This window comes from Euphorbia lathyris, chromosome 4, assembly GCF_963576675.1.
Source record: "Euphorbia lathyris chromosome 4, ddEupLath1.1, whole genome shotgun sequence".
Lineage (NCBI taxonomy): Eukaryota > Viridiplantae > Streptophyta > Magnoliopsida > Malpighiales > Euphorbiaceae > Euphorbia > Euphorbia lathyris.
The window spans coordinates 4,768,891-4,790,166 of NC_088913.1; the positions used below are offsets into that span (position 1 = coordinate 4,768,891).

General features: G+C 36.9%; 1 protein-coding gene across 1 annotated transcript; it reads right to left on the bottom strand.

Annotated features, from left to right (window-relative positions):
- Nucleotides 1-1,982: 1,982 nt before the first annotated feature.
- LOC136227529 (presequence protease 1, chloroplastic/mitochondrial-like) lies at nt 1,983-17,578 on the bottom strand. The gene is made up of 19 exons (XM_066016221.1): nt 17,122-17,578; nt 16,745-16,928; nt 15,789-15,963; nt 15,561-15,693; nt 15,353-15,423; nt 13,654-13,737; nt 13,407-13,497; nt 12,337-12,857; nt 12,102-12,266; nt 11,787-12,005; nt 11,569-11,696; nt 7,273-7,462; nt 6,072-6,155; nt 5,878-5,975; nt 5,174-5,438; nt 4,922-5,084; nt 4,663-4,843; nt 3,166-3,237; nt 1,983-2,287 (listed from the first exon to the last, which is right to left on the bottom strand). Exons 1-19 carry the CDS (start codon nt 17,402-17,404, stop codon nt 2,149-2,151), a joined length of 3,246 nt encoding a protein of 1,081 aa, XP_065872293.1. The 5' UTR covers nt 17,405-17,578; the 3' UTR covers nt 1,983-2,148.
- Nucleotides 17,579-21,276: the final 3,698 nt, after the last annotated feature.

The following is a 21,276-nucleotide window of genomic DNA, read 5'->3' on the forward strand; positions in this document are numbered from 1 at the left end:
GTAAAATCAGTACTTTTAATATATTTTAAGGATTAGAATTTATAAATTAGAAATCTAGAATATATTTTCTAGGATTTATGATTTATGAATTGGAGTCTAGAATTTTTAAATTATGGTGTAAAATCATAATGTATAAAGAATAATGACATATTAAGAATTAAGTTTGGTGATATGATTTAGTTGTAATTTTGTATTTAATTATGATATTCATGTATTTGACCCTTTATTTTAATTGGTTCTACTGGGAGAATTACAATTAAGTAGATGATAACACACAAATTAATATAGAATAAAAGATAATTTATATATCATAGAAAAATTTAGGGAAAAAATATCATTAGGTTCCTGATCTTTCATTTTTTGGTTCATGAAATCCTTGATTATTTATTTGGATACATTAAGTCCCTGATCATTTAATTTTGGGTCTTTTACATAAAACTCATGAACATGAATAATATTTTTACTTTAATCAATATGGATAATTTAATTAATAATATATCAAAAGTATTAAAACATATTTGAGAAATGTCACACAGTAACTGTGTAGTTATGAATTTCAAAATTCTTTTTTTTTTAAGGATTGATACGTGAATTGGTTAAAGAAAATGATGGTTTTTTAATTTGACAAAAGTCAAATTATTTTCTGATATAGTTGTATATATTTTTCAAAAATTGAATGTTAATGTAAATTTTCCTTTAATTTTGGTCTCATTAAGCCCTTTATGACCAAATTAGTAAGTTATGGATATTTAATTCTGTTAAAAATACGTTATTAACTTCATCTGTATTTGAAATTATTAAAAAAAAAATATTTTTTACAGTTTGAATTAAAGTTTTTACAGTTTTCCTACAGCCAAATTACACACCCAAAACTGCAATAAAATAGTGAAAAAAATACAAATTTCGAATACAGATGCTATGAATAACATGTTAACAGAATTTTATATTTTCAAAATTACTTTTTTTAGTCTTAAAAGGCTTAATGAGACCAAAAATAAATGACCAAAAGCTTATTATCCAAATAAAAGATCAAGAGCTTAATGAACAAAAAAATGAAAGACTAGGGACCTAATGATGCTTTTTGTCAAATAAAATTTAGCATTAGACCCGAAGCCCATCCAGAAAGCCCATAACTCCCAAAAAGGTCTTCAACATTATCCAAGGACCCGTCAGAGGGCCTCTAATCTACCTGAGATAAAATAGGGCAAAACGGTCTCAACCAACTTGATCGCATAGTATATCCCAAGGATCACTCCCGACTAGAGCTATAATCAAACCGAGCTTTAGCCTACTCAAGCTCGGCTCATTATAAATTAACGAGCTCAAACCCGAGCCAAGTTTTGGTTTGCTCAAGCTCAGCTCATTAGAAAATAAACGAACTTGAACCGAGTTTCGAACCCAAAATCCTCTTTGAACTTGGTTCGTTAAGAAAATTATTTAACCATGAATTGTTTGTAGATAAATCGTTAATTATATTTATGAAGTTTGCTCGCAAATATCTCTTTAATTGTGTACATAAACAAGCCCACAAGCAAAGTTCATAAATAAATAAACAAGATGCTTACAAATAGTTCGTCTATTACTCATTTATTATATTACTCATTTATTATGTTTGTGAACGAACTCATCTAATAGCAAATGAAATAATATTAAGTTTAGATTTTTGTGAACTAACACAAAACTAAAATTTGTTGATAAATGTTCTAATCGAACATGCTCGCGAGCTTTGGCCTGTTCAAACTCAGCTTGTTTACGAACTGAGCCAGTAAATCATGCTCGCGAGCGGCTCGTTTACAAATCGAGTCGAGCTTTTATCGAGCCGACCACCGAACAGCTAATGAGCGACTCGGCTCATTTACAGCCCTACCCCCAACACAGGTCGATCACATCGAGGAAATAACTATTGTTCATAGTCCAACATCTCTTTATCATGACACGAAATCCGAAATTACCACGCCTAAGCGTAGTGTGAGATGAGCAACTAGAAAAGCAAAGATATTTCTTTCATCAATTAAAGATAATTGAAGGCAAAATACCTTATGCAGTAACACAAGGAAACTATGTAAATTTCCACATCTCTATCTTTTCTTTCTGTAAATTTTGGTGCTATGGAAAAAATTGGCAAGTTCATTTGAGTGTTAAGAGTTTCTAAAGGGCTTTCTTCACTTGAAAATAGGCGCGCTCCTTGTTCGCAGCTTCGACGTCGTCTGCAGATGCCACAGCAACCGCAACCCCTTTATTCTTAACCGCGTCGATTGCATCAGCAAATTCTCTGAAGTCCTTCACACTGTAGAAAGAAAAGGAGGTAGGAAAGGTTGTAACAGATTACACTACCGATATGAAACAGAGAACGATCATAAGATCGTATCATATAGCCACATCCTTTGAGTCGTGAACCCGAAAAGGGAAAGCCTTTTGAGAATCGTGAGTAAATTATACCAATGGTACCTAGTTCACATTTTGGTACCTAGATTACATTTTGTCCCAAAAATATACATGAAGTAACGATGACCGGACAATTTAGTATATTTTACCGATCAATGCGAGTTTGATGAGTAAATTAGACTGATGGTACCTGAACTTTACCCTAATTTACAATTTGGTACTTAGATTTCATTTTGTCCAAAAAATACACATCGAGTAAAGATGACTCAATATTTTAGTACATTTGACTGATCAATTTGACTGATCAGTGATAATTCAATGCGAGTTTGACCATTTTAAATTAAAAATTGAGACCATCGTACACTCAATTAACATATTGTAATTTTTATGTTAATTGAGTGTATGGTGAATCCGAATGTTTAGTTCAAAATGGTCAAACTCGTGTTAACCATTCAAATGAACTAAATTTTTCAGTCACTTTTACTTGAGTTACGTTTTTTGGATAAAATAAAATCTAAGTACCAAAGTGTGAATTATAGTAAAGTTCAGGTACCATTGGTGTAATTAACTCATGAAACTCATATTCACCGGTCATTAACCGGTAAAATATACTAAATTGTCCGGTCATCATTACTTCAGGTATATTTTTGGGATGAAATGTAATTTAGGTACCAAATATGAATAAGATAAAGTTCAGATACCATTGGTGTAATTTACCCTATTTAAAGTAGGAAATGCCATTCAGTTTCATGGAAAGTACATAATAAGAAAGATGTTTACCTGGTGGATAAGATCTCTTCTCTTCTCTTCTGTCTTTCTTCTTCCGTGATGCCCAACAAGTGTCGTAACAAGCTGAAAAGGCAATGTTACCGTTAATAATTTCGGACATATGAAGTATAGACAAGTAGAACCTAAAGAAAAAAGTGAATGTTGAACCTAAGTTTCAACTAATCAGGAATTCAAGAACAGAAAATTCCAAAATTTCAGGCTTTCACCGAAACATGGTACGGATGTTCCGCCTGGACGTTCAGTCCAACTATATGGTGCCTGCATCTATCAGGCCTATCAGTATATACTCCATTAACTTAATGCAATCGCAAAGCTTCCTTGACAGATTCTTAGAACAAGAGAGCACTTTAATTTGCGAATCCTTTTGTTTAATCCTAGGAAGGACTGACACGGGCGCGGGTGCGGCAAACGACATTTTTAAAAAATGAGACACGGGTACAGCAGAGACAAGCCATATATATATACAAATATATGTCATAAATAACATTCATTAGTATTATAAATAAATCATAAATAACATCTATAATAAGTATTAATTCATGAGCCTTGGCGCAACGGTAAAACGTTGTTATCGTGTGACCGAGAGGTCTCAGGTTCGAGTCTTAGGAGCGGCCTCTTGCCAAAAAATTGGCAGGGGAAGACTTGCCCCCTATACACACTTGTGGTGGGACCCTTGCTTAGCGGGGACGCGTAGTGCAACGGGCCTCCCAATACTTCAAACTACCAAAAAAGGGGCGGCTTCTGTGTTGTTTTCATTAGATTATGATATTTCTATTTTTTTATTAGGGTTTTATTTTATTTTTGTATATATCAACCCCGCTTTTTTTGTAAAATTATTAAAAAATAACCCTATATTCTCCTTAATTAACTTAGAATCCATGTACCCAAAGTGTTCTAGAAGTGTCCCTGAAGTGTTCGCATTAAAAAAGAAAAGAAAAAGAGTTATTTTGGAGTGTCGGGTGCGTGTCCCCGGAGTGTATGAGTGTCATGAAACTCCTAGAAGTGTCGGTGCTTCCCAGGTTTAATCCTATAAACGGAATTTTTTTTTAGACAAGGAGACAGATGAGGTAAAGAGGGCGAGCCTTGGCGCAAAGGTAAACGTTGTTGTCGTGTGATTGAGAGGTCAAGGGTTCGAGTCTTAGGAGGCCTCTTGCCAAAATATTGGCAGGGGAAGGCTTGCCCCCAGTACACCCTTGTGGTGGGACCCCTCCCCAGACCCTCGCTTAAGCGGGGACGCGTAATGCACCGGGCCGCCCTTTTTTTAGACGGATGAGGTAAAATACATCCATGACCCCTATACCATAGCTCTATTTTAACATAATGGTCACTGAACTTCATTTCTTGACGTAAAAATCCTCAAAACATTACATTTCTGTAACATTAAAGTCTAAATCAGCAAAAAATTCCTATAGAAATTTTGGAGAAAATTTTATTTAGGCAAAAGATTGATAGTTTCACGGATGAAAGAAATCGCCATGTAAGACATACCTGCTATAACCTTTGGCATCTGGAAGCTGATATGAATCTACATCTCCAATGGTCCCAATGATTGCTTTAGTAAGAGTGTCATCATCCATTTCTAACTCGCGTAGAAAATCGCCAGTTCCATCATATACATCAAGTGTCTTCAACAAGTTCGGGTCTCGGTAGGATAAGAAGGAGAAGACTCCTACAAATTAAATAAAAATAAAATTCTCATTGATATAATACGAAATAGAAAATTACGGAGTTCTCTGCAAATTTGCACCTGAGTGAGTATCGAAGTCGCAAAACCCTCCATATGCTCCACCGCTAACACGCACGCGATCCCACAACCATGTATTGCTAATATGTTTCGAAATTACATAAGCACTTCCACTAAGCTTATAACCAGTGTCAAAAATATTAGCAGCTTTTCCGACATAGTTAACCTGCAAAGGGTGAGATTTAGATATTATACTCGTGAAGACAGAAAACATGGTAACGAAGACTTTATGATATATATAAATAAACAAAAAACCTGCGTAGGTATCACAATGGCTTCATTTTCAGGTGAAAATCGAGCACTCCAAGCAGCGGTTTGAGCAAGAGACTTGTTTGGAAGCAAATCAAGGAAATTACCGACATGCTTTTGTGAGTTTGCTAGATTTTTCCCATCAGCCGTCAAGTTTACCAAGCAGCTATTCCTCGATAACAAGGATGCACGAATTTCCTCGAGAGATGAAGAAACTCCAGGCCAATCTTGATCAACTTTCTCCTCCAGGTCTTGTAGAAATTCCAAGTAACTATACGTATTACCATACATTAAACTTTATTAGTACTGATACGTAATTTCTTCAAAAAGTGACAATACAATATAAAGTCTTCATTATTTTTAGGGTACACCAAAGCTATATTAGCTCCACTCGGTTTGGTAGAAGATGCATGAACAAGAGTAGGGCTGTTAACATGATAACACGATTTACAGAGACGCCCGTTTGACACAATAATCATTTTTGTTGCATTAACATCATATGTAATCGCGTGGAATATATAGATCACGTAATACGATTATGACCTGGAAAAACCCATTTTGACATCCCTAAAGATTGAGACTTCATCATTTAATTATTTCTACTTTGTACATAAAACTAAAAATGACTCTGCTTGTGAAAATAGTACTATACGAAGAGAAAGGATGAGATTGGTTATAAACAGATGAAACCGAATGGAAAGTATTTCAACCTAAGGCCGCCCATTTGTTCAGAGATCCACCCAGCAACATTTAACTTTGCATCCATCCTTGCTGCTGCAATTCCATGACCACTGCCTCTTAATCGATTCTACGGGATAAATGGGAACATTGAGATTAAGTTCTTGTGAGAGAGATACTATCACGCTTCTTATTCGTCAAATAAAATGAAAACAACATTAATTACCTCCATTCTTGCTTTACTTTGGGAAACAAATTGCTTAAACCGCTGCTGGTCTGTAAACTGTACTTCTTGAAGAACACAATTAACCTGCAACAAAATACAGATCAACCCTCTATACCGTACTCATAGTTGTCAAATCGAGATTCGACTCGTGAATCGAATCGTAGGATTCAGTTCAAATTCATAATACTATAAAAAATAAAATATTTACCATGTTGAACTCAAAATGTTATCAAATATTAGTCTAGAAATGCAATTTTAATGTCAAAAAAGAAATCATATCAACCAAGTACTTGCAATTCGAATCTAAATGCAAATGCAATCCTAATAAAACTAATTCGCAAATCAGACTCGTTTAATAACTTAGTGGAGATGGAGAGTTTGAGCTTCTGACTTTTTCTTTTTTGTCTTGTTGTCAACTTGATAATGATGGAATGAAACTAGTTTGAGTTGATAACTTCAAAAATAACAATCGCACTAGAGGATAGTGGATTTAGTAGTTAGTGTTGTTGAAGTTTTCGATGAACAGTGATGAAGATCCGACTCGAAATAGAGCTGAATCGGAATCGCGAATCGTAAGATTCTGTTACAATTTAGATTCACCCTATAGATTCCGCTCAAAATAGAGCTGAATCAAATCGTACGATTCCAATTGTGAATCGTAAGATTCTAACAACAGTGACTGTACTATAACTTCCATACGTAAATAGCACAAGGAAACACCATGATGTAGCAAAAGGTAGAATGATTTGGAAATGGATCATTAAATAGATTCATGGATTGATATAAAATTAAAAAAAAAAGACCTTGATAATAGAGCAAATTACACGCCTGCATACTTGAGTGAAACCCAAAATTTTATACTAATGTCTACCTAGTTCTTTAGTTCTTCTTGATCTTACAAGTCAAAGCAGAAATTCTAGGAAAAATGGAAAAAGGACAGCCGCTTTAGCTTATGCACTAATTCCAGAAAATTTAAATCAACAATGACATCAATTGCGGTTTCCAGAAAAAGGTCTAAGAATACTCAGAAAATACGCATAGTCTGCGTTTTCAAGAAATAGACTGTAGTACACCAAGATTTTCAGTTGAGCACAAGGTAGTATAATGTTAACTCAAGTAGTTGAAAAGTGAAAATTCAAAAAAGAAAAATATATTTTATATCTAGTATATATAGAATGGCGCCAATTCAATTACAAATTACCAAGTTAAATAAGTCCTCAGCACGCCCAGCCATAGCTTTTCCACGAATGATCATATGGCTACATGGTTGGTCCTGGCCCCGAACAGCTGATGTGAATGGATAAACAGATATTCCTCCAGTTTTCCTCCCAATCAATTGATTCAGTTGCACAAAGGTTAAGTCTTTTGTACCCATCTCAAGCAGCGACTGACTGCAAGAATTATCGAGGAAGTGTAAAAATGCAAACAGATAGACCATGAAGAAATTTAAAGCCAGCATTGTTGCCACTTAAAATCTCATACGAACATTCAATTACAGATTTCTTTCCTTTTCCTTTTTAGGAAAATAAATGCAATACTAAGATGGCATTTTGAAACCAGCATTCCTCTCCTTAGATTATAAAAAAAACCGATAAAGGAATTTTTTTAGGGATAAAGGCCAGATTTGAGCCTAACATTTTTTGTTAAGTGCAGATTTGACCCTAATTTACGAAATGGTTCAAATTTAACCCTATCATTTCCAAGTAAAATCAATTTTAACCCTACATTACTGAAAATTTCAAAAGGCTGTTTGACAGTTGTTTAATTGTCACATCGGACCTTCAAAACATCAATTACGTCAAATATATTTAATGTGTCACTAACATAGTTACAAAAAACTTGTTATACTGCTAACAACTAAGTTAGTCACATACAAGTTAGTCACAATTTTTTTTGTCAATGTATCTAAGATATTTGTTGTGTTACTAATATAGTTACAAATAACCAACCAAAAATGTACGAAACTGCTTCCGTTTATCAACAAACTTGTTTGGAAGGTCTGATGTGATTCAAACCGCCTGTGAGGGTCACTTGGTGGCCTTTACAGCCGGTCCCAAGCCTGGACAAAGGAGGAGGGTTGCGGTAGGTTTGTGGCGGCCAGCGTAAAACTTAGCCACATCTTATGACATGAACCATAATATAAATACCGTTGGGGCGTTCCCTACTCAGCGACGCGCTGCACTTCCTAGACCCGGGTGTAGTGATAAATGTGCAAGGGTTGCTAGGTCGTCGCCCCGAAGCGGCACGCCACCCCAGGACCCGGGGGTGGTGTCAAATATGCAAGGGTTGCGGGTAAATAAGCTAGTCCACGGTAATGGTAGGGGTAGGGGTAAGGGTAGTAGGTTACGCTTTGGGACATGGAACATAGGTTCTTTGACAGGAAGATTAGCTGAAATTGTAGATGTTATGAAGAGGAGGAGAATAAATATATTATGCCTACAAGAAACCAAGTGGGTTGGAGCCAAGGCTAGAGAGATAGCTCCTTGGGGTTATAAGCTTTGGTACTCAGGAAAGGATAAGGGTAGAAATGGAGTAGGTATTCTTATTGATAGGGAGTATATTGATGAGGTAGTAGCGGTGTCTAGGAAGAGCGATAGAATTATGAGTGTTAAGCTAGTGATAGGGGATGAGGTTGTGAATGTCATTAGTGCATATGCGCCACAAATAGGATTAGATGTGTCTATAAGACAAGCTTTTTGGGATGACTTAGAGGAAGTGGTGCAACAGGTTCCTAGGGATGAAAAAATGGTACTAGGGGGTGATCTCAATGGACACGTGGGTTCTAGGCGAGATGGGTTTGAGAGTGTTCATGGAGGGTATGGTTTTGGAGATAAGAATGAAGCAGGAAATGATATTTTGGAATTCGCATCAGCCTATGACTTGAGTATCATGAACACATGGTTTATGAAGAGAACATCCCACTTAGTGACTTATCGGAGTGGCGGTAATGCGAGCCAAATTGACTTCTTCTTAGTAAGGAGTGCTTGGAGAAAGAGTTATATTGATTGTAAGGTGATCCCTGGTGAGAGTACGACAACCCAACATAGAGTAGTGGTGCTAGATTTTCGAAGTAGGAAATGTATAAGAAAACAAACACCTCAAGTAGAGACTAAGATTAAGTGGTGGAAATTGCAAGGGGAGAATCAACAAAAATTTGTGGATGAGATGACCAAAAAAGATATTTGGACTTGCAATATGGATTCAGATATAGATTCAATATGGAATAAGATGGAGCATAGTATAAGGGAAGTAGCGAAGGAAGTTCTAGGGGAATCTAAAGGTAGCATGCCACCGGGTAAGGCACATCTTGGTGGACAGAAGAAGTACGACAAGCAGTAAAGAGTAAGAGAGAATCCTATAAACTATTGGGGAAATGTAGGAGTGACGAGAACTACGAAAAATACAAAGAGGCTAAAAGGGAAGTAAAGAAGGTCATACGAGATGCTAGAGCAAAGGTGAATCGGGATCTGTATACAAGATTGGATACGAAAGAAGGGGAAAGAGACATATATAGAATTGCTCGGATGAGAGATAGGAAGACGCGAGATCTCGGAAAAGTTAAATGTGTGAAGGATGTGGACCAGAAAGTCCTAGTTGGAGATAAGGATATCAAGGAACGATGGAGGTCCTATTTTGATGACTTATTTAATGGAGATCGCCAACAAGATGTTGGAGATATAAGTATCCATCACGATATGATAAATCATGAATGCCTGCGGAGAATTCAAAAGGGTGAAGTCAAAATGGCATTAAGTAAGATGAAGTTGAAGAAAGCAGTAGGACCTGATGGCATCCCTATTGAGATTTGGAGATGTTTGGGAGAAAGAGGAATCGAATGGTTGACGACGTTCTTCAACAAAATTTGGAGAAACAATAAGATGCCATCAGAATGGAGGAAAAGTACCTTAATCCCTTTGTATAAGAACAAAGGCGATGTCCAAGATTGTGCCAACTATCGGGGAATCAAATTAATGAGTCACACTATGAAACTTTGGGAGCGAGTGATTGAACAAAGGCTAAGGAGGACGGTGAAGATCTCGGAAAACCAGTTTGGCTTTATGCCGGGAAGATCAACTATGGAAGCCATCCATCTAATGAGACAATTAATGGAGCACTATCGAAATAAGAAGAAAGACTTGCATATGGTTTTCATTGACTTGGAGAAAGCATATGATAAGGTACCAAGGGAAGTACTTTGGTGGGCCTTGATAAGGAAAGGCATTTCGCGGAAATATATTGACATCATAAAGGACATGTATGAGGGAGTATGCACGAGTGTACGTACTAGTGTTGGGAAAACTGAAGAGTTTCCTATTACGATTGGAGTGCATCAAGGTTCCGCACTAAGCCCATTTCTTTTTGCCATCGTTATGGATGAACTAACAAGTTCACTTCAAGATGGTATACCATGGTGCATGCTGTTTGCAGATGATATTGTGTTGGTTGATGAGACGAAAGGAGTGGAGATGAAGTTGGAACTATGGAGGCAAACTCTAGAATCTAGAGGCTTTAAGTTGAGTCGAAGTAAGACAGAATATTTGGAGTGTAAGTTTAGCGGCCGTAGGAGTAGGGAGGCAGGGACAATCACCCTAGATGGGAGAGTTGTTCAGGCCTCGGATTGCTTCCGGTATTTAGGATCTATTATCCAAACGGATGGAGAAGTAGATGGAGATGTTGCCCATAGGATTAAAGCTGGTTGGTCGAAGTGGAAGAGTGCTACGGGTTTCCTTTGTGATCCCGGCATGCCTAATAGATTGAAGGGAAAATTCTACCGGACGGCAATTAGACCAGCATTGTTATATGGTACGGAGTGTTGGGCAGTGAAACACTGCCACATCCATAAGATGTCGGTGGCGGAGATGCGTATGTTGAGATGGATGTGTGGTCACACGAGAAAGGACCGGGTGCGTAATGAAATAATTAGGACAAAAGTAGGGGTTACATCTATTGAGAATAAAATGAGAGAAAACCGACTAAGGTGGTTTGGCCATGTGAGACGTAGAGCGCTTGATGCGCCGGTTAGGAGAACCGAAGAGTGGCAAAGGGATGTAGTGGTGAGGGGTAGGGGAAGACCTAAGCAAACTTGGAGGAGGGTGATCGAGAGTGATATGAGTTTATTGGGAATTGAGGAAAATATGGTAGTGGATAGGACGGAGTGGAGGGAGCGAATCTGTGTCGCTGACACGACTTGATTTTCACGGTTTTATATGATGGTTCATGTTAGCCGACCCCGAATCATTTCGGGACTAAGGCTTTGTTGTTGTTGTAGTAGTGCTAAAATTGGTCCTGCTTGGAAGTGTTAGGGTTAAATTTGCACAATTTCATAAGTTAGGACTAAATCTGCACTTCTTCAAAAATATTAAGGCCAAATTTGATCCTTATCCCTTTTTTTTATAAAATCTGTAAGAGAAAGAAGAAAAAACAGCAACCACCAAAATTTTAACATTATCAGGAAAAGGTAATAAGATCTTTAAAAAGCTTCAAGGCAACATCTCACCAGAAAAGTGGCACCAAAGGAAGAAGTTCCTGCTTTATTGCTCTCATATTAAAGACAACTTCAGCATAAAGGACATCATTTGTAAAGAGGTCATGCTGCAAGACTTTCACACCATTGATCTCCCCAATCTACAGAGAGCAGAAAAAAGCTCAATGAAGTTTTTAACCCAAAGTTATAATAAAGCAGACACCCAAAACACGAAACACTAGCTTACTAACCTCGATAGGAACACGTTTAGGTTCTTTGGGAATGTCATGAAGAGAGAGGCTGGGCACAGTTTTTAAAGCTTCTGGTGGGTCTGGAGTTTCCTGCTTTAATCTTAGTTCCTGTGTTGCACGTGCAAGCTCAGCAAGATCAACTTCTGTCATACTGGCTTTTACTTTGTCCAAAATTTCTTTCTCAGCAGCTTCATCACGAGAAGCTTTTGCTGGATCAGGCTGAAACAGAAATAATATGTTTCCATCTGACAAAGTTAATATACAGGCAAAAACACATTTACGACTGATTTTCGGTCTAAAAGCTAAACAGCTTACCCGCATTTCTACAGTTACTCGATGAGGATTGTTCAAGATGAATTTCTCAATTAGAGGAGAAAAAACGGCTTTCGAACCTTTCTCAGCTATTCGAGCTTTTAGGTCCATCAGAGGTTTCTCATATTTTAAAGGTTCAAAGGGATCCCTATCATATATCCATTTTCCCTACAAAGAAACAAATCGCATTGAGCATAAAATATGATGTTATTCATTAGGAGATCAATTTAAAACGTACCATGGATCGAAGCATTAGCGACAAACCACGAGGAAATGAACCAGTGTTGTTTTCCCTGAGAGAAAACTCAATTGTATTCATTGATGCCTCCACAGCATCAGTTTCAAATCCTTCTTCAGATAGTTTCTTAAGTGTGCTCATGACTAATTCTTCTACCTTCTGAATGTTCTCTTCAGAAACATTCTTCAATCCAATACTAAATTGAGGCTGAAGAAGCTCATCTTCAACCCCACCACCGATAATAGCATCTCCTAGACCACTTTCCAGCAAGATTTTCCTCAAGGGAGATGCAGGAGTTCCCAGCATAAGATGATCCATAAACCCAAGTGCAAGTTCAGTTTCCAAGTCCAGGGGTTTTTCAGAAAGCAACCAGTTTAAGCATACCATATGTTTCTTTTTCAGATCACCCTCCTCACCAGCTGGATATTCCTCAACAATCCTGACTGGCTCCGAAAATAGTTTTTGTGGTTGAATTTTTGATTCAGTTGGAGCTGAACTTGCATCAAACATATCTAGATACTCTGCAAGGAGGAAAACGAAAACAAGGTAAGCCACTGCAACTAAGATAAGCTTCCAGAATCTGAACTTACTAATAATATATGTTGGATTTTTCAAGTAACAATTTGTTAAGCATATAAACCTTAGAACTTTCGAGAAAGGAAAACTCCCTTCTCAATTTAACAATTAAGTTTAATTAGAGAAAGATCTGAAGCAAATCAGCAGAGAACAGTAAAAGAAAACATATTAGCCGCCACACTAAGACTAGCCAGACATCAGTTCTTTCTAGTGGAATCTAAACAAATGAAAGCTTAACGAAAAAGCGATAACTTTTGACACCTTTTTGCAATTCTATTAAATACTTTTATTTTAGAATTAGATCACAAACTTATTTAATTAGTGGTAATTTTAGCATCTACTAGGACTCCTTGTAAGTTGTACATGAGGCAGCTACACCGAAGATAAGGTGATAAGGGGTTCAAATTGTATTGGAAACCGAAATAATAATGAATTTCTCACCAAGTGATAAGAGTATATAATAAAGGAAAATGCTGAAAATATTTGAAAAGTACCACTTAGTATGCGCAGACGTTCAATGGGATCATCATCTCCATAAAACCATATTCTTGCATTACTGGGATGATAGTATTTACCATGGAATTCCTGCAATTTTTAAAAGAATCATATGAAATGATTAAATTTAGCAAATAAAATAACATTTCTTTTCATTGAACGTATCCCAATGTGCAAAAGATGTATCGAGAATCACTAGTTTGCTATTATACTAGGCAAACGGAACAATAATAACGCTTAAAGTACCTTAAATTGCTCAAATGTCAATTGGGGAATCACTTTTGGATCACCTCCACTATCAACACCATAGGTATTGTCTGGGAAAATCGCCTGCAAACAAATTTTTATATAGAAATTACAACCATATAGATGATATAGACATTTCATATCAAAAGCATTTCCACATAAGTATAGTTTGGCAGACTAAGTATTGAACTTGGGTCATTCAAATCATTATAGATCTAACACATCTTCAAAATGATTTTTCATGACATCATTAAGTAGTTAATAATGTCTATCAAAAGATATGAGATAACCTCAAGCAACTGTGATACATTTCTCAAATAGGAGGAAAGGAGTATGGAGAAGAAAAACTTCCAACTCCATCAACTCAAAATATGATATAAAATGCCGAATAGCATGTAACTTCATTGCTCACAACAAAAGAGTCAGTAAGTTCGCAGGCTGATGTTAAGTGTTAATAAAGGACAACTAAATGCATGAAGATGTTATCCTACGAAGAAAATAAGCTCCATGATTCGAAGAAATTGATGTCCATGTGTTATGTGCAGCAGCCAATAGTAAGATTAATTTTTCCAATGTGTCATACACGTCCTTAGATTTTCTCCAAGTGTGTATTTGTAATAAAACTGCCCGCCCACTTGATAATCATCTTGTATAGCAGTTACAACATCTGGCCACTTAACAACAGGTACAAGTTGCAGTCACAGGCCATTGTGTACTATTTTATTATGAAGTAAATGAAAGATAAGTCGAGCAGTGCTTTCATTAAAAAAGTTCTGAAAGAGATCGAAGGGTTCTCTGTAGACGAGTCCTTGCTTGTTACTACTCATAGTCATGGGTTCTAAAGGAAGAAAACTCGGAAACAAGAAATCACACACAGACCCATAACCAGATCGTTGGACTGTATCACCATGTATGTTTCATGCTTATCATTTATCAGGTGTAAAATTTACATCCTGCTTTCTAGGGTATACAGATGAAGGATATATATTAAGCATCAAACACCTTGTCAAGAATACGTCAGCGATCTTGCATAAGAAGTATTGATGCAGAAAACAACTAGCTAAACAAAACAAATGAGGCCCGAATAAACTCGCAATGATGCTCAAGCTGTAACTGTTTATCTAGGCTCTTGAGGTGAAGAGTATTAAATGCTTCAGTTAGTTGCTGGTATGTACAACAGACTTGTATCTTAAATTAAGAGCTAAGGCTAATTGTACTGTTTCTCGGACCCATAAATGTTCTAGAGGAAACACTTTTTGTATATTTATACAGGAGTCAATATTATAGAGGACAAATTCTACCTCAAGGAACCGGATGTTTTTAAGGTTTATGGGCAATGTGAATCCAGAGATACATAATGTTTTAGCATTATCAATTATTGAACCTGGGTGTTATGCCAAAGGATTATCACTTCCCAAGCTTAATACTATTCTTTTATTTTGACACCAAGAGAGAAAATATCTGGAATAAATAATTAATTTAGAATCAAGCAATGAGGAAAATAAAAATTTAACCAAGGATTCATGTCGTATACATCTATATTATTATTATCTATGCACACAATATTTGTAGTAATCAATTATGTTGCCTATACACATGGTTTATAAGGTTAATCGGCCTTGGGCTGATGAATGGAGTTAGAGAGAGAGAGAGAGAGAGAGAGAGAGAGAGAGGAAAAAATCAGAGATATGAGAATTGCCTGTTGAGCAGTCCGCCCTAATATATTATCAGGTTGCGAATAGACGCCCTTCATCTCGTTAAAAACAACTCCTGAAATTAAGAAGGAATGAAAATATATTCAAGTTATCAGGAATCTGACTAACGCTACAACAATAATTTAATAATGTCCAAAATGCTGACAAAAAAAAAAAAAAATCAAAGACGAGTGTATTTTCTAAAAATGCAACCTTTGTAAGATATTTCTTCTGAAGGATCATTGAGCTCAAAATGCCAACCCTCCTGCTGAAAAGTTTGGTAGTCCTCCACACACTTGGGGAAGAAGACGGCATCCAAGTATACATCAACCAAATTGTAGAAGTCCTATGTTTTCAAAATTGTTGTTTCAAATTAAGAACCAATTAGTATCTGAACATCAAATTCAAGGACGACAAGATACCGTTTCCAACATTTCTTACCTTTGTATTTGTGGAGGCGACTGGATAGCAAGTCCTGTCCGGATATGTAAATGCATTCAGGAAAGTATGCAAGCTCCCTTTCAGTAACTCAACAAATGGTTCCTTCAAAGGGTACTTTCTTGACCCACATAACACACTGTGTTCCAAAATGTGTGGAATCCCAGTTGAATCCTTTCTACATTACAGCATGAGAAATTAGAACTAAATAGAGGACAATGAGGTCAAGCAATTTCTCAATTAAATCAACGGGCCAAAGTAGCCATTCAATTTCTTTCCTTCAAATTCAACCTATGTTGCACGGACACGGAAAGAGTTAAATGCACCATTGGTCACCGAACTCAAACTTGTCACTCAACTTCAATTTGTCTCAATAGAATCACTCAACTTTGAGTTTTGTCTCAATTAGGTCACTTTGGCGATTATGATGACGTAGGTGACATATCAGCATGAGTCAACTCGGATCTCTGACCGAAACGACACATGACATCCACGTATGCGCCACATGGCTATCACGTGTCGGTTATTTTTATGAAAAAAAAACAAAATTTAGTTTTTTTTATTAAAAATAACCGACATGTGGATGTCATGTGTCGTTTCAGTCAAAGATCCGAGTTGACTCATGCTAATATGTCACCTAAGTCATCATTCCGATGCTTTTTAATCACTGAAATCGTAAGAGTGGTCTAATTGAGACAAAACTCAAAGTTGAGTGATTTTATTGAGACAAATTGAAGTTGAGTGACAATTTTGAGACAACCATATAAGTTAAGTGACCAAACCCGAAACAGATACAAGAAACCTTATTTCTAAGACATAACCTTCATAAAATAGCGTACAAATGAAAATGGTTGGAGACAAAATGGAAGCAGAAATGCTACTAACTAGAAATGTCTGTGAAACATAGAATTCAACTAATATAAGAACGAATTCTCTTAGAAAAGATAACTCATACTTACGGAGGAGTGCGAAAAACAATGCCAAAGACTTTATTCTCATCATCATTCAAAACAGACATTACTTCAGCCCCTGTTTTCTTATGCCTGAATAGCTCAACTTTCGATTTACACTCCCCAATGAACTCTTCCGATACCTTCTCAAACCCAAACTTCTCAGCAACCTCATTTGGCACACCAGCAACATCTGCAGCCAAAGAATCAAATCACTACCCATTTACATTTCTTTCTTCTTAAATGTATATATACAAACTGGAATCATCGTAAATCCAAAAGATATAATAAAGAAACATGTCCTTTAATTGAACTGAAATTAGTAAAATTGCAGTAAACAATTCACTCTTTAATCGAATTTCAAAACGAATTAGATAGAGTGGCACCTGGAGAGGACTGAGCAGGCTGTGCGGCAACAGCTGAGGTGGAGAAAGAGGAGAAATGTTTATTAAACTGAGAAGAAGATGAGGACGCGGTGGAAGCAACAGGGAACAGCCTCCAATTGCGGCGGAGGAGAGAGCGTCTTGTAAGACCAGTAACAGAGCGCTGAGAAAATCGAGAACCAGTGAGTGATGATGACGAAGAACGAGAGAATCTGCGAGGGAATAAGAATCTATTGCAAGCAATAGAGGAAGTAGAAAGGGAGCGAAGGAGAGCTTTGCCCTCCATTGCAGATAACCCTAAATCAGAAGAGAAGGTAGAAGTTGCAGAGAAAGGGGTTTTATGGGTTGGGTTTTTGTCTTGATTGGGGGAAGGAGGGAAAGATAACAAGATGGTAGAAGATTTATCTGGTGGTAGAGAAAATGGCCAAGTTTTGGATTTGTATTGATCATAAAAATAGCATAATTTCAAAATTAAAATGGAAAAAGTTTTGATCTTTACTAAGTTATTGATTGATTTTCAAAATTAAGATGAAATTACTAAAAATTAAGATATTCTTTGCTAAATTATTGATTGATTGTTTCTTGCTTGAGGGGATAGAAGTGGTGCAAAATTTTGACTAGATAGATTTTGTATGTTAGACAAGTGAGACTTGAGAAGCAAATCCAATTCAATAAAAAGAAATGAATCCAAATTCATAAAATGTGAACCACATCGTAAATTTTTAAAAAATACGAACCATAAAATTTACTTTAAAATTTAAAATTATACAGAAGATGGATTGGAGAAAAAGATGAAGTTGTAGAAATTTACTCTAAACATTCAAAAATTATTCTTATTTGCGCTTAGTTTCTATTTTTGAAATAACATTTGTTTTTTATTGTGTTTAGTTTCTATTTTCTTAAACCGTAGAAATTTACTCTAAACATTAAGAAGATAGGTTGAAGAAGAAGATGAGTTGAAAATGATAATGAGTTTGTAAAGGTATTTCTGGAAAAATGTATGGAAGTTTCTAGTTTAGTACCTTTGGCTCTTTCATGTCATGTTTTATTCCACAAGTCACGTTCTCCATATTGAGTAGCTGCTTCACTTTAACTTCCATGAATAGATACATACATTTTTTCATTTTCCTGCTTTTTAATTGGCTCACAGAAAACACTTTAAAAATCTTAGTTGACCTTCTCATTTCCTATTGATTTATCTTAGGTGTTTCATGTGAGGTTCACCTATTGAAAAATCGACTTAAACATAATTTAGGCCAATTAATATATTTAAAAATCATGTAAAGCAAAAAAATTATTTATGATGTGATGACTTGTGGAGAATTTATGTTCAGCTTCCGTCCCTGTGGGGGGCGTCGTTGGGTTCGACAAGGGGAAGCTCCGATGCCAAAGTCAGTATAAAGTATGAAAGAGTAAACTGAATTGACAAAGTAGGGTTTCTAGGATTGTGTGTATATGTACCTTGATAGCTTTGAGATGCAAGCTATATATAGTAGTGAAGTTGTAACCATTAGTAACTAGAAAGTCTCCATTAATGCTTCATTAATGGCGGTTACTGGTTTCCTTTAAGTATGCCCGTTAGCTTATTAATAGCTTATTAATGGTCTTTATTGCGGGATCGGCTCAGCTGTTCCGCTGGCGGATTGAGAGGTTATGGTGATTCGCCATATAGGTTCGCCCGCGGATCTCTTGTGGTGAGGTCTTGGTGATCCGCCTGTCGGATCCCCTTGCTTGATATGCCGTAACATTCCGGTATCAGACGATCAATACGTGGCCGTTCTAGGCGAATATCTCCTTTGATCCTTTGGATAATCCCAATGTTATCAGAAGCCCCCCTAAAGTTCCTTTAAAGTCCTTTGGGGCGTTTGAGCTTCTTCGCGCGCCGTCATGATGACTTGCATTAATGGTCACTTTGTTCGATGCCAATCGACGGGTGACACGTGTCATGGGCGCGCCGCCCGAGGGGAGAGAAATCGTCTTCTTCCTTCCTCTCTTTCTCTTTCTATTGCATTTGCATTCTTCTCCCATTTTCGTCGAGTTCCTTTGCCCAGAGTTCTTCCAGAGTTTGAAATCTTGCAGAGCTTTTAACTCACATGTAAGTGAATTTTTGCTTTGATTGCTGAATGTTTAGGAGCTCCTCTTCATCTTCTGGGTCTACTTTTGAGCTTTTTAATTTGACTACTTCTTCCGAAACCGTAGTTAGCTGGACTTCTTCCTTTTTGGAGAATTCTAATTCTTCCGAAGGTACTGTTAGTTGCGATTTAGCTGAGTTGCGTAACTCGGCGTGTAATAGCGTCGAACTCGTTCAGGTAGGATTCAGAACCGTCCCGTCGTCGTTGCTCGTCTTGCTCCGGCAATAGATTCTAGGTGGTTTTCGGGGATGGAGGCATCTTCTTCAGCCCCGTCTAGGAAAAAGGCGCCTCGTGCGGAGTCCACTTCCTCTCGTATGAGCGCCGCGGATCTAGCGAGTCTGGCGGATCGTTTTCCTTGGATAAAGGAATATGAGACTATGTTGGCGGAAGCTCATCAGCGACCCGCCTGTCCGCCAACGAGGTATTTATCTGTATATAGTTGTCACGTAGAAAGAGGGTTCTGGCTTCCTCTTCCTAAGATGATGGCGGGCATCTTAGCTTACTTTGACATCACTGTCAGCCAGCTGCATCCAAATGGCTGGTTAGATGTAGCTCTGGATTGTTACTTAGCTTCAAATTTAGGGGTAGTTTGTAACCCTCGTGTCTTCCGAACTCTTCACAAACCGATGAAACGAAAAGCCGAGTCTTTTTACACCTTTGCTAAGTTTGGAACCTATTCGCCGTTTAGCGGCAAGATGTCCAATGTCCATCTTTGGGATGAAAAGTTCTTCTATGTAAAGATAAAGGAGGGCGAATCTCTAGGCTTTCCGTCGGTTTGGGGTGCCAAGCCCTTGCATATGGCTGGAGACATGCGAATATTGACAGACAGTGATGAGTGTTATCGTCGTAATTTATAGCATTTTTAGTATTTAATTACTAGTTATTTTGTACCATTTTAATAAATTTTAATAATGGTTTTTGTATATTTTCTTCATTTTATGTATCTAAGCCAATTTGTGTGTTTTCTAGGCACTTTCACAAGGTTTTCGGCACAAATAACCAAGTCGGGGCTTAAGGCGGAAACTCGGGAGTAAAAAGGACCAGAAAAAGGAGTTTTAGTGACACCCAACGTGCACTTCGTCGCGGATAGGTGCTGTAAAATAAAGTCCAATTGTTCACACTAGGACAGATTTGACACATTTTCAACTTATCTCCCTCATACGGACTCGGATTGAGGCGATTCAGAATGCGTTGGAAAGCTAAGAGAAAGATGGACAAATGTCTAATAATTATCTCCAAATTTGAAGTGCATCAGGCCCAGAAAATTATCCAAAGTTGATGAATATGTTGAAGCCTATGATTCCTTTCACATCTCAACTCCTAAATTATTAAAATCTTCCCCCATGCCCTCTTAAATGCTAAATTCAGATGATAAGGAGTGGGAGGCCATAAGGATGACTTGGTCTTTGGAATTATGTGTGCCATTTTACTATAAAAGGAGGCCTTGGGTGCCATTTGAAGACACACCAAGCTTAGGCTTAACTTCTCCCTCTATAATGTTACTTTGCTGATTTTTCTCTTCAAAAATCAGTTGTTTGTGTTATTATAATTGTTGTTATTGTGCTCAAGTTGTTGTTTGTGTAAGAGTTCATTCAATAAAAGTAAGTTTTAAGTTATCGAAGAAGTTCATTCGACAATCGTCATTACGGTTTCTTCTAAATTTTAATCTCTTTTATTACTATGAACTCCATTATCTATCTTACTAAGGTGTGTTTTAATCTAATCATGGGCTAAAACCCCCTTAACTAAGGCTAAAAGCGGATCTTAACCTTAATTATGTGGTAATTACGTTTAACCTATTTAAGTTATCTTTATCCTTTTTAAGAACTAACTTATGATTCTTAATGCTTGTAGGAGATGGGCCAACTCTCTACTTAGGTATAATTAATCGTTTATATTGATCGTGATTAAATTGATTAATCGAAATTCATAAGTTGGACCTAATGACCATTTAGTGTGGCTTATTGGTTTTCCAAGGTTTTTCATGAATCTTATTACAAATCTTAGATTTATTACTTGAGCCGGA